The sequence below is a fragment of the Glycine max genome, chromosome 11 (assembly GCF_000004515.6).
Source record: "Glycine max cultivar Williams 82 chromosome 11, Glycine_max_v4.0, whole genome shotgun sequence".
Lineage (NCBI taxonomy): Eukaryota > Viridiplantae > Streptophyta > Magnoliopsida > Fabales > Fabaceae > Glycine > Glycine max.
In genome coordinates this window covers 36,646,844-36,662,465 of record NC_038247.2, presented here as the reverse complement: position 1 = coordinate 36,662,465, position 15,622 = coordinate 36,646,844, and the positions used below count along the sequence as shown (strand labels likewise).

At 34.1% G+C, this 15,622-nt stretch overlaps 2 protein-coding genes across 3 annotated transcripts; both read left to right on the top strand.

Moving 5' to 3' along the window:
- The first annotated feature begins 220 nt into the window (after positions 1–220).
- Positions 221–6,466, top strand: LOC100777765 (probable methyltransferase PMT11). The gene is made up of 9 exons (XM_003538379.5): positions 221–1,177; positions 1,764–1,913; positions 2,024–2,294; positions 2,489–2,599; positions 3,082–3,241; positions 4,276–4,533; positions 4,812–4,934; positions 5,097–5,174; positions 5,891–6,466. Exons 1-9 carry the CDS (start codon positions 524–526, stop codon positions 6,096–6,098), a joined length of 2,013 nt encoding a protein of 670 aa, XP_003538427.1. The 5' UTR covers positions 221–523; the 3' UTR covers positions 6,099–6,466.
- A 1,950-nt stretch (positions 6,467–8,416) lies between these two features.
- LOC100791794 (protein HESO1) lies at positions 8,417–14,883 on the top strand. 2 transcript variants are annotated; one of them, XM_006591291.4, is made up of 9 exons: positions 8,417–8,579; positions 9,274–9,556; positions 10,287–10,451; positions 11,424–11,602; positions 11,681–11,776; positions 12,059–12,128; positions 13,398–13,528; positions 13,851–13,961; positions 14,157–14,883. In XM_006591291.4, exons 2-9 carry the CDS (start codon positions 9,418–9,420, stop codon positions 14,631–14,633), a joined length of 1,368 nt encoding a protein of 455 aa, XP_006591354.1. In that variant the 5' UTR covers positions 8,417–8,579; positions 9,274–9,417; the 3' UTR covers positions 14,634–14,883. The 2 variants fall into 2 exon arrangements, with proteins under 2 accessions (XP_006591354.1, XP_006591355.1); XM_006591292.4 differs by having other exon boundaries at positions 8,417–8,630.
- The last annotated feature ends 739 nt before the right edge of the window (positions 14,884–15,622 follow it).

Below are 15,622 nucleotides of genomic sequence, written 5' to 3'. Positions count from 1 at the left end.
AATAATTTATAATTAAAAAAACTGTTTTATGATACATAATTATTAAAATTTTTATTATATATCTTATCATTTACTTTAGTATTTTTAAAAATAAAATAAGATTAAAATAAAAAATTAATCAAATCAAAATCACTTAAATTAGATCAAATCAAAATCACTAAATTAGATAAATTTTTCTATTAAAATCGATCTAATTCAACCTTAGAACATCCCTACTACTAAAAAAAACCTTTAAAAGTTCTCCCACCTTAGTCTCATCCCATTCTATATATGTTAATTCTTGTCACATAAATAAATTGATTATCATCCATTATTAACTAAGAAATACCGTTTTCTGTGTGGTTGCCCCTACAAAAATAAAAAATTAGCTGCAGTCACATACACACAGTCACTGCACTTACTATTGTTCATCTCAGAAGTGGCAACATAGTGAAGAAGCACTTGCATCGAAAGGAGGCATTTTGACTCGCACCCATTATTCATTCTTGGATCCATGAATTTTGATTGAATCACGAAATTCCCAATGACCGGCGATTTTCTCCGGACACCCCTCACTTTGAAGATCGCCACTTTCTTCTTCATCGCCGTCACATTCTTCTACTTCGGCAAGCATTGGTCCGATGGCTACCAGCAACTCGTCTTCTTCACTCAGCGATCCGACTCGGATCCGAACTCCAACCCGGTCGTTTCCACGTCCCCGAATTACGCCAAACCATTCAACGTCTCCGCCCTAATTGAGAACAACTCCCAACCGGCGCCGCCGGAAAATGTTCCTCCGCCGCCGCCGGAGGAGGGGTCGATCGAGAAACTGGGGGTGGTGAACGAGAATGGCACGATGTCCGATGAGTTCGAGGTGGGGGATTTCGATCCGGGAATGGTGGAACAGTGGGTGAACGAGACTCAGGTTGATGAGAGCGAGGGTTCTTCTTCTTCTCCTTCTTCTACTTCTGATTCTGATGTGGGATTTGGGATCAAGAAGTTCGGGTTGTGCCCGCGCGAGATGAGCGAGTATATACCGTGTTTGGACAACGAGGACGCGATTCGGAAGCTTCCTTCGACGGAGAAAGGGGAGAGGTTCGAGCGGCATTGCCCTGAGCAAGGTCGAGGGTTGAATTGCTTGGTTCCTGCACCCAATGGGTACCGTACCCCTATTCCATGGCCTAGAAGCCGAGATGAGGTCCAAATGTTGCCTTTATTATTCTCTCTTCCAATTTACCCAAATGGGTGTTTTCGGTTTCAATTTGGAGGATTTTGAATTAGCTTCTTTTTTTTATTAGACAAAACTTAGATGCAGTTCATAGGTGCTCTGGTGCTGTTCTGCCAAGAGAAAGAGTTCTACCTCAGTAATACACGTAGGAGGAGTGCTAGCAACACACTCTTAACACACACACTTTATTATTGGTTGAAATTTATTGAAAGTTACAAAATAAGTTGAGACCCACATTTTATTTTATGATTTCCAAGAAATTTCAACCAATAACACAGAATGTGTTGAAAAGAATTTGTTGCTAACATTTCTCTATATGTAAATAAGGTTTCCATTAAATGTCAACATGGTTTACTGAGGTGAAACTCTAATTTGGATTAGAGAACAGTACTAAAACACCTACACAACTTCATTTTTCCTTTTTATTTTAAGGTTTTCACAAGTACAACTAACCTTACCCAATGACCTGGTGTGATCTATATAGCTGACTTTGGTGGGACAAGACTTTGTTGTTGTTATTTCATAAGCACAAGGTTTATTTTTGTTTCTTGTGTAGGTATGGTACAATAATGTTCCTCATACACGTCTTGTTGAAGATAAGGGAGGCCAAAACTGGATTTCTAGAGACAAGGATAAGTTTAAATTCCCGGGAGGTGGTACACAGTTTATACATGGGGCAAATGAATACTTGGACCATATTTCTAAGGTTGTTATGCTGTTTTTGTATACTTTGGTTTTGGTTTCACCTTTTTCTTAGGAGAATGTATGCAGGGGTGCACCTTATAGGAATCTGATGTTGGACTATTGCAATTGTAGATGATTCCTGATATTACATTTGGCAAGCATATAAGGGTGGTTCTTGATGTTGGCTGTGGCGTTGCAAGTTTTGGTGCGTACTTACTGTCACGGAATGTTGTCACCATGTCTGTTGCTCCCAAGGATGTTCATGAAAATCAGATTCAGTTTGCTCTTGAGCGTGGCGTACCAGCAATGGCAGCAGCATTTGCTACTAGACGCTTGTTATATCCAAGTCAAGCTTTTGACTTGGTACATTGTTCACGCTGTAGAATTAATTGGACTAGAGATGGTATGCTTTTCTCTCTTGTTTGATGTGCAATTGTTCTTAGTATCAATGAGGAGAAAAATTATATGGAGAGGTCTACAACAGCTAATCAACACTAGAAACTAGAGAATGCATGTTGGAAGTGCCGCTTTTGTTGCTAGTATGATTTGTATACACCATTATTTGTGTTATGATGCTTAAACTTACTTGTGATGAAGATGGGATACTGCTGCTTGAAGTCAATAGGATGCTAAGAGCAGGAGGGTACTTTGTCTGGGCTGCCCAGCCGGTTTATAAGCATGAAGAAGTTTTAGAAGAACAATGGGAAGGTGCAGTTAAATTTTTTGAAGCTTTTTTAGCTATTGAGTTAGTGTATTTAATGATAGCTCTATTTTCTACCTTTTTGTATTAATATTAGCATTGTATGAATTGCCATACACACCAAATTGATTCTTACAATGGTTTCCATCAGTGTCTCCAGATGACACAGAATTAACATGCAACCTGTTAATCATCAACCTTTGACATATACCTCTCTCAGCGATTTGTCTGTTATTCAAAGCATAAGTTTGATCTTTTCCACATTTCCTTCTAATGTTTCTTTTTATTTCATTTGTCAATTCTGTCTTATATGCTATGACTTAAATATATGCTCAAGGAAAAGCATCTTAATCTGTTTTCATTCTTAAGTCACTTCTGCGATTTTCATTGAACAGTCAATAAGTTATTATTATGGTTTGTCTAACTTGTTATTGCTAAGAATGCTGTCTAAACCTATGATGAATGTAACATTTGATTTTGTTATCTTCAGAGATGCTTAATCTTACCACTCGACTCTGCTGGAATTTTTTGAAAAAAGATGGGTACATTGCAGTATGGCAGAAACCTTCTGACAATAGTTGCTATCTAGACCGTGAGGAAGGAACTAAACCTCCAATGTGTGACCCAAGTGATGACCCAGACAATGTTTGGTATTGTGTTTAGGCCTTTCCTTATACATCGATGATTATTGCAAAAAAGTGAAGCTTAAAATTACTATCGTTCTTGTATGTGATAGACCTTTCCTGGATAAAATCAGGGAGTAGAAAACAGGTGGATTTTGCCAATGTGTAGATTTGTTCCTTCATATTGTTGAAATGTTAAACGATGTTTTCCATCAAACAGAAAGTGAAACATAATGTTTGTTAGGATAAATTTGATGAAACTTTAAGCTCAATTCTATACTAGGACTATAAAAATGACTATGGACTATCTCACACACAATCAATAGTTAGTAGCAGCCTTTATGTCATCAATTTCTAATTTTCAATCTAATAGTTTAGCTTTTTAGGTGTGTAAGAGTGTATAAGTAGTGTGTATGAGTAACTAACTCAGTTTAGTTTACTACTGTAGTTAGTTAACAGTTAGCTTTAGTTACTTTTCAGTTTCAACTGAATCTCAACAGTATAAGTACTGTTATTGTTAGAGATCTCAGAGCCTTTTGTAAATTCTACAATGAGATATACAAATTTCTTTTTCAACAGTATAAGCCTTGATTACTGAAGCATATGCCAAGTTACAAACAACTTAATCCTTCTCCACTCAACCCTCCTTGGGGAAAGATACAGAAACAAAAAAAATGAAAACAAAATTATATGGTGGTCCATAACAATGGAAAAATGGTTATTTCACTGTAGATATGGTTTTCCATTTGTTAAATATTATATTATATTACATTAATTCATAATAAAATGTGGAATTCTGTAAAGACTAAGGAAGCAAAAGAATTGGCAGTGCTGCCCCCAAGTTTTATGTGTCTATTTTGGATTTCTATCTGTAATGTTGTAGAATGCTTTTTCTGGTTACACAATTAAAACCTATACTGCTTATAAAAAAGAAAACTACAAGTGAGTTGTATAAATAAATTTGGGTGAAGCCTCATGATAGCTTTTCACACATCTCAGTGTTATTATTAAAATTTAATGGCTCATTATTGGTGATTTTGTTAATTACTTGATTAATCTAGGTATGCTGATCTAAAAGCATGCATCTCTGAATTGCCTAAGAACATGTATGGAGCAAATGTTACTGAATGGCCTGCACGTTTGCAAAGCCCCCCTGATAGGCTTCAAACCATAAAGCTTGATGCTTTCACATCCAGATCAGAGCTTTTTAGGGCAGAATCAAAATACTGGAATGAAATAATAGCAAGCAATGTTCGTGTTTTGCACTGGAAAAAAATCAGATTAAGAAATGTTATGGACATGCGAGCAGGTTTTGGAGGGTATTGTTTTTTTCTTATTTACTTTCTTGTTATAGAGGGCGAGCCCTGGTGCAGCGGTAAAGTTGTGCCTTGGTGACTTGTTGGTCATGGGTTCGAATCCGGAAACAGCCTCTTTGCATATGCAAGGGTAAGGCTGCGTACAATATCCCTCCCCCATACCTTCGCATAGCGAAGAGCCTCTGGGCAATGGGGTACGAAGTTTTTTTACTTTCTTGTTATAAATTTGCTTTTAGGAATTTTCCTATGAGAATCTTCAATATATTTGAGTGTTTTTGCAGATTTGCAGCAGCATTGATTGATCAGAATCTTGACAGCTGGGTTATGAATGTGGTTCCTGTTAGTGGTCCAAACACCTTGCCTGTTATATATGACCGTGGGTTAATTGGAGTTATGCATGACTGGTATTTCACTAAGCTTAGTTAAGATATATTAAATACAAGTGTTCTCAATTTTGTGCTGTGGTTTCTTAATTCCACATGCTGAACAATTCCCCTTTGTCCAAATCCTCTAAATTACTGTCAACTTGTCAGCACGAAGTAACAATTTCATGATTTGTAATATAGGTGTGAGGCATTTGACACCTACCCAAGAACCTATGATTTATTGCATGCTGCAAACCTACTTTCTGTTGAGAAAAAAAGGTGCTATTCTCCACTTATCAGCACTTTATCTCTTTCTTGCCAACTGTTTATCAGCACTATTTATTGACACAAATCTCCATATTTGTGCCAATAAAAATAAAAATAAGTATTGTATTGTGGTTTAGATATTAGCCTTTCATGTCTCTCAAGCAAAGTGATTTGTTTTTTAATATCCAATTTATTATCCTTCTTAGCCTTATATACTACTTTAAATAAGCTTATATTAATGTTTCTGAATTTAAGGCTGTCACTAACAAGCATATGCACTAGATCTCAATATTCATGCATAGTGAAACAACTAATATTTGCAATTTCATCGTTCCACAGCATGTATTATTACAAAATATTTTATTTCTCTAATAGATTTTGGATAATACAACACTGATTTATAGACAGAATTAGTCCCCAAAGAGGAAATCAAATCTGCTGCAATCAGGAAAAAAAACAAGGAAGCAATAAATAGCCTACCACCTATGATCTGATCATAATTCAGATTTTATTCAAATTTGATTTTGAACAGATTATTACAATATCAAATCAAGGCATTAATTAGGAATAATTGATACAAAAATTAAGGACAAACTTGCAACTGTCTTAATATCTCATTCATTCAGAGCATGTATTATGATTCCATCAGTTCATAATTGCTTATTGCAAATAAGAAACATGTTGTATGATGTCTATTCTTTACTATCTGTTGCATTTCTCTCTATCAGATGCAATGTCTCATCCATTATGCTTGAGATGGATCGGATACTAAGACCTGGCGGACGTGTGTACATTCGCGATTCTCTTGATATCATGGATGAACTTCAAGAGATTGCCAAGGCAATAGGCTGGCACGTGATGTTGCGAGACACAGAGGAGGGGCCTCATGCAAGTTATAGGGTATTGGTTTGTGATAAGCACTTGCTACTCTCTTAAAGCTAAATGGGGTATATTGCATGATATTTTCTACGACCCTGCAAGTGGAAGTCATCAACAGAACATGGCAAAATCTGTCATTTTAGAAGTGTAGGAAGATGCAAGTGCAAGTACTACTAGGCATTTGAGAAGTGCAGGAAGATGCAAGAACACATCCTTACAAACGTGTAGGAAGATGGTCAGCATTTATTCATCGATACCACTATTCATGAGATCCCTAAAGCTGGATAGATCAGGTGCATCATCTAACCTATTTGTAAAATTCAATTTATTTGTATATTCCAAAGCTCTCGTGGCTTAAATATTTGTGTTGTTCCCACGAATATAAGTACATTTTAAGTGTTGATCTTTAGAAATTTTTTGGGTCAGTTTGTATCTCTCTTTTCTTAGAAGCTCCTTTTGGAACCAAGCTAGCTGGATACAAATCAACCAGAACAAAAATATACTAGCTATAAGTAAGTGTGTGTATAGATATCCTTTGGAATCGATTCTGACAGCCAAAATTATGGTGTGACCGTGAAAAATCAGAAGCAACAAAGCGTTGTTTCAGTGTGACTGTGAAAAAAAAAATTGATTTTGCTTCACCGTGCCAAATTTATTTTTTTTGGGAAAACAAAATCTATTTTTTTGGTAAAAGTAAAGGTCTGTAATTTGCGTCAAAGGAAAATGTAAATGTGATAAGTGTTTTTTTAGGCAATGGAAAAATTATCTTTGGAGATCAAAATGCCCATGGTTTTGGAAAGAAAGAGATAATTTTTAAGAACCAAAATATTAATAATTTTATTGTCTAATGTGCATTATGTAGTACTTTATGTGCCACATCATAATTTTCATTAGTGATAAGTGATTGGAGTATTAGAGATTTTAGGAGCAATTTCATTCTTTACAATCAACACTCTTCAGTTACTAGTTAATATTTACTCTACACTATAACATTAACTCTTAAAAACAGATGCTAAGAAACATTTAATATATGCTCTATTAATTATTTTTAAAAACTATTGAACACTTTTTTTTTATATTTTTAGCATGATAAATGTTATTATATAAATTTATATTTTTTATTTTTCTTAATAAAAAATTCACGTTTTTATGTTGGCAAAATGAATAGAAAAAATTGACAATTGTGATTGACCCAAGAACCAGGCCATGTGACATCTCTAATGAAAATCACACTCACCTCTCCTTCCCTGCCCGCAGTGCACTGCACTACTCTGCCAGCCATTTTAAAACCCTAAAAAAAATTCCCTGCCCGCAGTGCACTGCACTACTCTGCCAGCCATTTTAAAACCCTAAAAAAAAATTAAGGGTGATTTATTTCAGTTGATTGAATATGATCGAATAGTATTATAAATTTCTTTGTATTACTGTCTTTGATTTTCACCAATAAAAAATAATTCAGAAAAAGCAATGGACCTGTTATCCTTTTTCCCGCATCCAATTGTCATCCTCAAAGGTTCTTCATATATAAAAAAGTTCAAAACATTAGTATTAGTAAATTTAAAATAAGTTTTATTGATTTTTTCTTCTTTCCTAACATATAAGATTATTGTTTGTTGAAATCAGTGTAAATTTGAATCAAAATCCATTACTTTATAGAGTATTTTACTTCTTATATAAAAATAAAAAAAATTAAGAAACAATCATCTACATTTTTTAAATAACAGTTATAAAAAGGGGATATTATTTTTTTTTTGAAAAATTTTGAAAATTTTCATCGAAAATATACGCGTCCAGTGTTTTAATTCTTGAGATTTAAAAGCCTCTTCTTTTGAAGTAAACAAAAAAAACCCCTCTTCCTTTATTTCTCCACTGCATTATATAAATATTTTTTTGTCTCTTTTTTTGGGAAAAAGTGTCCGTAAAAATAAAGTAAAAATATTAAATAAAGTGTAAATAGTACATCAAGTTACAATGTGAATTTTTTTATATCACCGATATATAAAAATCAGTCAACTCTAAGAACTCTTAAATAAATGGCTTTTTTTCTCGGGAGTTTAGAGTTCAATGAAATATTTTTATCTTGCAAAATAAAACGATTTAGAAATTGAAGGATTTATTCCGAAATTTACTCAATTACTTTTCATTAAAGCAAATATTCACTTGGTTTTTTGTCTTAATCAGGACCTGACTAATCCATACTTTATTTTGGCGAATACCTTACTAATCCATATAAAACACACATTAATCCAAATCTTCACTTGTTTTTTTTTTTCTTAACTTAAGCATGATAACCTTTTTTTTTGTCCCATCACTTGGTTGGTTTGGTTTCTATTAATAAATAAGAATACCGATAATAATGGAAACAATTTATTCCAAATTTATTAGTGGGACAAACATCACCCAATTAAAATTTCATTGTCTTAAAAAGGTTTCCCACATTTCAAAGTAGAAAACCCCTCTTCGTAAGTTTGCTCGGTGGCACTGCTACTTCAACTCACTCCCAAGTTTCCTCCTTTCTCACATATAAACAATGCCAACGTAAGTTTCAGCAATCACCCTTCATTTATTTCCGAATGGTTTCTCTTGATGGTGCGTTTTTTAATTCATCTTTGTCTCTTTCTACATTCCTCGCTCTTTTATTTCTATTTTTTATTATCTGGGTATTCATTTATTGCTTTTTACTATTGCTGTTTTTTATTGGGTAGTTCTTGAATTGGACAAGGGAAATATGTGAATGAAATTTGTGGAATTTATGTTCATGCTTTTCTGCTTGGGGTGTGGATTTGAGTTAGATGGAGCTTCTGTGGCGTTGTGTTGGATAAGTTAGGCATGGTTACCGTGTTTTTCAATTATTAATTTTTCTATGGATAGCTAATTGTGCTTGTTTCTGATAAATTTTGAATTGGTACTAAACAAGGCCAAAACAACTTATGAATTTGAATTGTTTGTCTCTTGAACATCCTATTTTGGATACCTTCTGGTGGTAGTATGGTGAGAGGAAACCAACAAGATTTGATTTTGAATGAAATTTATGAGCTATCAATTAAGAAAAATGATTTTAATTTCTCATTAATCTAATCATTAGCCTTTATAAGCTGAAGGCCTAGTATGTTACCTTGTTTACATTCTATGTAATTGTTGTCACACCTATGAGGCCTGGATAGTGCAAAAGATGAACAATTATTTCAGATCCGCATAATGCAATCTCTAACTTTATGAACAATTATTTCAGGTCAGGGATATTGCACCATGGCTTTCAATATGCTTGTAGATTGTGATCCTCTTGCCTTCATCTTTTCCATTTAGTGTTGCATACCATAATTGCAGCTGTCTTATTGATACATTGACTGCTACTGAGAGTTATTGAAGGGCAAAAATGAGTACACATAGTATGTTGGATATTGTTGTAAATGATATACTTCGAGTGGTCACACCATTACAAGAAGATTGGGAGATACGGTTTGCAATTATTAACGATTTTCGAAGCATTGTTGAATCTGTGGAAAGCCTGAGAGGTGAACTTTCTAGAAGTTTTGTTTCTGTTCTCTACCCCCTCCCCCTTTTATTACTAGTGTTGATAATGATTCTCCTTTATTTAATTACAATTTCTACGCATGATCATATTTGCTGGCTTGAAGTGGATATCACTTAACCTAATTTTGCTTGTTGTAGACCATGATTTCTGTATATAGCGAAGGAAGATCCAAGAAGGGGCTAATTACATTCTTCTAATTGTTTTTGTTAGCATTAGTTCTTCCTATACATATGATTGAATAGTTCTTTTTATGCTTATGATTGAATAATATACTAGATTCATTAACTACTTTACACTGCTATGAACCAGCATCAGAGTGGACATATGTCAGTATGTCGTAGGGAATGCTACATGGTTGTACTAAGTTGTTTTTTTCTCCTCATCCAAAGAAGGGAAAAGTAAAAGATGCCAACTTGTGGGGCAAACTTTCAAACTAACTTGATGGTTTCTCCAATAAAAAATGGAAATTAAAATGAATTTTATTATGGTTTACGCATGACAACTTTTCCAGCATTTAATTTTGTTGTTTACCTTGAGTACCACAGATGTAGAAACAGATGGATTCAAGTGACTTACCATGAAATTTTCTGCTCTATATGGAGTCATGTCATAAGACGATTTAGGCTCCTGTATCTTATAGATATAAGCAGATTTTAACTCATTAATTAAAAAATTTAAGTATTTAAAGTTGTACTTCACTTTTGGAACAGGAGCAACTGTTGAGCCATATGGATCATTTGTGTCTAATCTCTTCACGCGATGGGGTGACTTGGATATTTCAATTGAGCTATCAAATGGTTTGCATATTTCATCTGCAGGGAAAAAACAAAAACAGACTTTATTGGGGGAGGTTTTAAAAGCTTTGAGAATGAAAGGTAAAATTCTTATACTTGAAGCTTCTGTCACTTGGAAGTTAGTATAAAATCTGTGTATTTGTTAACCATGTAGCAGATTCATTTTTCTTCCAATTTTACAATTATTTTTTCTTTATCTTCAAACAGTTCAAGCAATAGGATGTAAAGCTTAGGTGTAACAAATATCCATGCAAGAAATTGTAACAAATATCCATTGAAGTAAAGTGCAATTAGGTGTAACAGATATCCATGCAAGAAATTGTAGTGTGGGGTACAAACCACTGTATATTTATCATATGATTATTAATGTGTACTCTTCTAAATTAACTAATACAACTAGGATAAGTACCAACTTGGTTACTGTAAATATATTATTTCGTTATTTTATGGAGCACTTATTAGTGGCTTGTACAGGGTACAACTTTTATTTTTTATGTCACTTGAAATTGTTATTTGCATGTAACTTTACAAATAAAACTGAAATTGGTTGGATAATGTAGTGACATGACTACTGTTGAAGATTAGGATAAGGGGAGATGACTTCCCTTCAAAATTTGACTGGGTTGATGTCCCAGATATGTCTTTTCTGTTGACTCGCTTTAAATCTGGACAAAAATTACGCTTCAGTAACTGGAGAAAAACAGGGTGAATGATCTTATATGGTTGAGTTGTTCTATAATTTAATATCCATTTTAAATTTAAGATTGAGTCAAGCTAGACAGCATGATTATTTCATCTACGCTATAAAATCATGTAATTACTTGTTGAACCAATCAATCCAATAATGATTTTTAATTTTTTATCACTCCATGTCAACTTTGGTACCGATTATCAGAGGTTTATTTTATTTGACTAAATTTTTCCTTTAGATTTAAGAGTTCCATTAGCAGTGGTTATTAAACTTTTCATAGCTTTCTTTGCCTATAAAACTTAAGAAATTTGTGAGTTTCTTTAGTATGTCCTAATACATTCTGTAATAACATTAATTTGCAGGTGGAGGGAGTAACTTGCAGTTCATCTCCAATGCTAGAGTGCCCATTTTAAAATTTAAAAGCTACCGGCAGGGTGTATCTTGTGACATTTCAATTAATAACCTTCCAGGCCAAATGAAATCCAAGATTTTGCTTTGGATCAACAAGATAGATGGCCGTTTTCGTCATATGGTTTTACTGGTACATTCTTGATTCTAAAGAAAGGTTGCTGTGCTTGGAATTGCTTCTGTTTGATTAATTTCTTTTTTGTTTGTATAGGTCAAGGAATGGGCCAAAGCACACAAAATCAATAACTCAAAAGCTGGAACTTTCAACTCCTATTCGCTAAGTTTGCTTGTGATATTTTATTTTCAGGTATTTCTCCTTTTTCATACACTTTTTTTTTCATGTAATTTCTTATATAAATATTTTAAAAGAGACACAGTGAAAGTAAGCCAGTAAGGTGACAATTTTATAATTATATTTTAAAACATTAAATAGAAACAAAAAATGTTCTCTCAAACTAAACAGGCCCTAAAATAGTGGGTGCCTCCAGCCATCCACTATAGTATGTTTTAACTATTAGTAGTCTTCTCTCTGAAAATAATAGATGGATCTTTGTCCTCTGATGCATCCAATGTTTCCCTTCTTTTTCAGACATGTATTCCTGCAATTTTCCCACCGCTTAAAGATATATACCCTGGCAACATGATTGATGATCTTATAGGTACATTTCATCCTTCCTTTTGAGCATGAAATGTCATTATTCTAGCATTCTGAACCTGTTCATAGAAAGCTAAAATATTCGCTCTTTTTATGTTCAGGTTGAGTGCATGCTTCAATTTTAAGAATTCTGTAAATGCCTATAATTTATTTCAATGCCTAGACTTCAAACATATTCACCTTGCTATTTCCTTTACTCCCTGCATTACTTTACACTTTCTGATACAAACTACTAAAATTGGATCTCAAATTTCAGCATCAATAATCAAAGAAATGAAACTAAAAAGGTAAAGAAATATCAAAATGGAAAAGATAGAAATGGAAATGACGCCACAAACAAAAATTGTTTGATAAGTCAAGGAAGATTCGTCACAAAGAAAGTGTTTCTTTGATAAAAATCAAAAGGTTTTAATCCAAGAACCAAGAGAGAACTCTCTCACGTGACACAAAGGCTAATATCAAATTTCATCAAAAGCTACGTTTACAAAAATGTTTAGAGTCATATTTATATCCATAACTAACAAGGCCCATTTTACACATGAGCCCAACAAGTTAAACATGCTAACTAATAAAACTAAAAAGTCAATTGCAAAAGCTCAATAACAAGAAATTACACTAAAATAATAGGCCCCTTGTAGCTTCCTAGTCCTCTATCACTTTCCTTTTGTAGTTTTCTTTTTTACATGTATTTGAAGAATTAATCCTCTTTGAAAGGCATGATCGGTATTCAGTATCTTAGTTTGATTGGATTGATTTTAGTTTTAAAGGCCTTCGGATAATATTTGCTAAAAGAATAGTGGCTAGTAGGTTTGGGGTTGACAAACAATCAACTCTTGATGACAGATTGGTGGGCTGCAGGCTCATGTATAGTGCTGTTTATTACTTTTTGTTCTATCTCTCCTTTTTTAAACTTTTAGGGCTTCAAAGAACAGGGTTGGGGGGGGGGGGGGGGGGGGATTTGACTATCCTTTTCCCTTGACTCTCCCTCGAGGCAATTCTAGTTGGTCTAAATACAGCTGAGGGATAAGTACAAAAATCTTGTTCAACATGATTTCCAGGCAGCAACCCTTTGCCAAATTTTCTTTGAATTTATGAGTTTGGAATGTTCAAAATGCTTGATGTGTCTCTTAAAATAGTGCCAAAATTAGAATTGTCAATCACTTGTATATATTAGAATTAGAATTGTCAATTTAATTGTATATATTAGAATTAGTATTGTCAATTTACTTGTATACAGGAGTTTGTAACCTTTATCTTGATGTAATGTATGCAGGTATTAGATCTGATGCAGAGAATCTTATTGCAGAAACTTGTGATGCTAACATAAACCGGTTCATATCAAACAGGGCAAGGTCAATTAACAGAAAATCTGTGGCGGAACTTTTTGTTGATTTCGTAGGGAAGGTAAATTGTTATTTTGTTGATTATACTTTCAATTGCTATTGGTAAAAGACATTTGTATGCCGTGTTTAATATCTGGAATTTTTCTGTGCACTTGATCATACAGTTCATAGCTGATCATTTTTAAAGCTATGTCCTTTTTCCCCTGGGTAATACCGGTGAAATGTCGTAATGACGGATGCCATGTATTTTTAATGAAAAGATAACATTTTATACGTATCTGTTCTTGAGGCTCTCTGGCAATGAATTTCCTCAATCTATAGTACTTCCCTCTAGGCATTATTTACATATAATAATGATTACAGCATGTTGTATGTTCCTGCAGTTTGCTAAGATGGATTCAATGGCCGTGGAGATGGGAATCTGCCCCTATACTGGAAAATGGGAACAGATAGAGGACAATATGATTTGGTTGCCCAAGACTTACGCAATATTTGTAACACCTTGCTTATGTTCTCTATTTTTTAGTGACATTATAGTTTTGTTTTGGGGATAGGTTATGCTTGGTTATTGCAAGAACAATGCTTGATTCCAATGCCGTAGTGTAGTGGCCAATAATACTAGATTCTATCATATACATATTTTCTCTTGCTCTGCTAATTATATTTGTATCTGACTTTTGATTGGTTAGGTTGAGGATCCTTTTGAGCAGCCACAAAATACTGCAAGATCCGTCAGTGCAGGACAACTGAAGAAGATAACAGAGACATTTGCAAGGACGCACGACTTGCTTACCTCAACAAATCAGAATCAAATTTCACTTTTGTCCAACTTAGCACCAGCACATGTAATAAGATGTATCACAAGGCCTTACGGTGGAGGTTACATTCACCCAACTCAGCCACAAGTGCAGAGGGGTGTTGCTTACTTTCACCCAACTCAGCCGCAAGTGTTCCGCCCAACTCAGCCACAGGTGCAGAGGGCCATACGCCCGCTGCAACCGCAGTCGCAACATCATTTTCAAAATGCCAGTCAAGGAACAAGCTCCAACAGTTCATTTTCAACTGGACAAATACAAGCGCGTAAAGGAGTGAGCTCCAACAGTTCATCTTCAAAAGGACATACGCCGGTGCATAGAGGCCAACAGATGTGGAGGCCAAAGAGTTAAAGGGGGTCTCTATTACTCTGAAAATGTCATCATGGTTTTAGCTTTGAACAGGTTTTGACTATTGTCTTTCAGTTTACTTGTTAACACAAGTGATTGAAAGAATGGGATTTTGGTTTTTTTTGTGCCCTTGTGGATCAAAAAGTGATTAACCGTGTATATTACATGAGGTTTTGGTGGGGGCATTATATTGACGTTTTTACAACTCTTATGTACTTGTGGTAATATTCGGAGCATGCAAGAGTTTGCAAAATGGAACTTTGTATATGAACCATAAATGGTTTTGCTTGTTTAGTTACCAAGTCGCATTATAGAGACTTAGAAATGACGTAACACACTTTTGATACATTTTTTATTAGGTGAAATAATGGGAGCTTCATTTAATGATCTGGGCACACTGCGACCTACGTGAAATTGATTTAGTAAGTGTTATGAGGAGTGTGCCAAGTGTTTTTAATATTCTTTTTTTAAAGATAAAATAAACTAATTGTACATAACTACATCTTGGATTGGATTGGTGATCAATTTCCCCACTAGCAATAGGATATTAAATATATTAATCTCTATTTTTCACTTGACAAGTAGTAAGCCTGAATTGAATGCCCTGTGGCCACAAGTTCATGACAGACTGGAAGCTCTCCAGTGACAAACTTACACTTTTGATATCTTTTTATAAATGTTAAATATATCAATTTAATCATTGAATTGAAAATTTTCATGAAATAGATGAAGAAAAAATTTATACATTTTAAAATTTAATTAATACTTTATCATTCCGTTTTATTTTAACATATAATGCTCTTTAAAATAAGCAATATTTCTGTTATTAGATTAGATTACTTAGAGTTAAGATCCTCTCCGGTGAATGTCACTGGATGATATCTTAGCCATTGAAATTATATAATTTATTTTATTAAAAATACTATAAAGTAAATTTTAAAAAACATGAATGAATGAGATGCATTCAATGGAGATAATCTCTGCCGATTACT

Excerpts from the sequence above, each read along its gene's own strand:
- LOC100777765 (XM_003538379.5), top strand. The coding sequence starts at position 524 with ATGACCGGCGATTTTCTCCGGACACCCCTCACTTTGAAGATCGCCACT. Across the intron at positions 3,242-4,275 it reads GATGACCCAGACAATGTTTG|GTATGCTGATCTAAAAGCAT; the intron begins GTATTGTGTTTA and ends TGATTAATCTAG. Across the intron at positions 4,935-5,096 it reads ATTGGAGTTATGCATGACTG|GTGTGAGGCATTTGACACCT; the intron begins GTATTTCACTAA and ends TTTGTAATATAG.
- LOC100791794 (XM_006591291.4), top strand. The coding sequence starts at position 9,418 with ATGAGTACACATAGTATGTTGGATATTGTTGTAAATGATATACTTCGA. Across the intron at positions 9,557-10,286 it reads ATCTGTGGAAAGCCTGAGAG|GAGCAACTGTTGAGCCATAT; the intron begins GTGAACTTTCTA and ends CTTTTGGAACAG. Across the intron at positions 12,129-13,397 it reads CATGATTGATGATCTTATAG|GTATTAGATCTGATGCAGAG; the intron begins GTACATTTCATC and ends TAATGTATGCAG.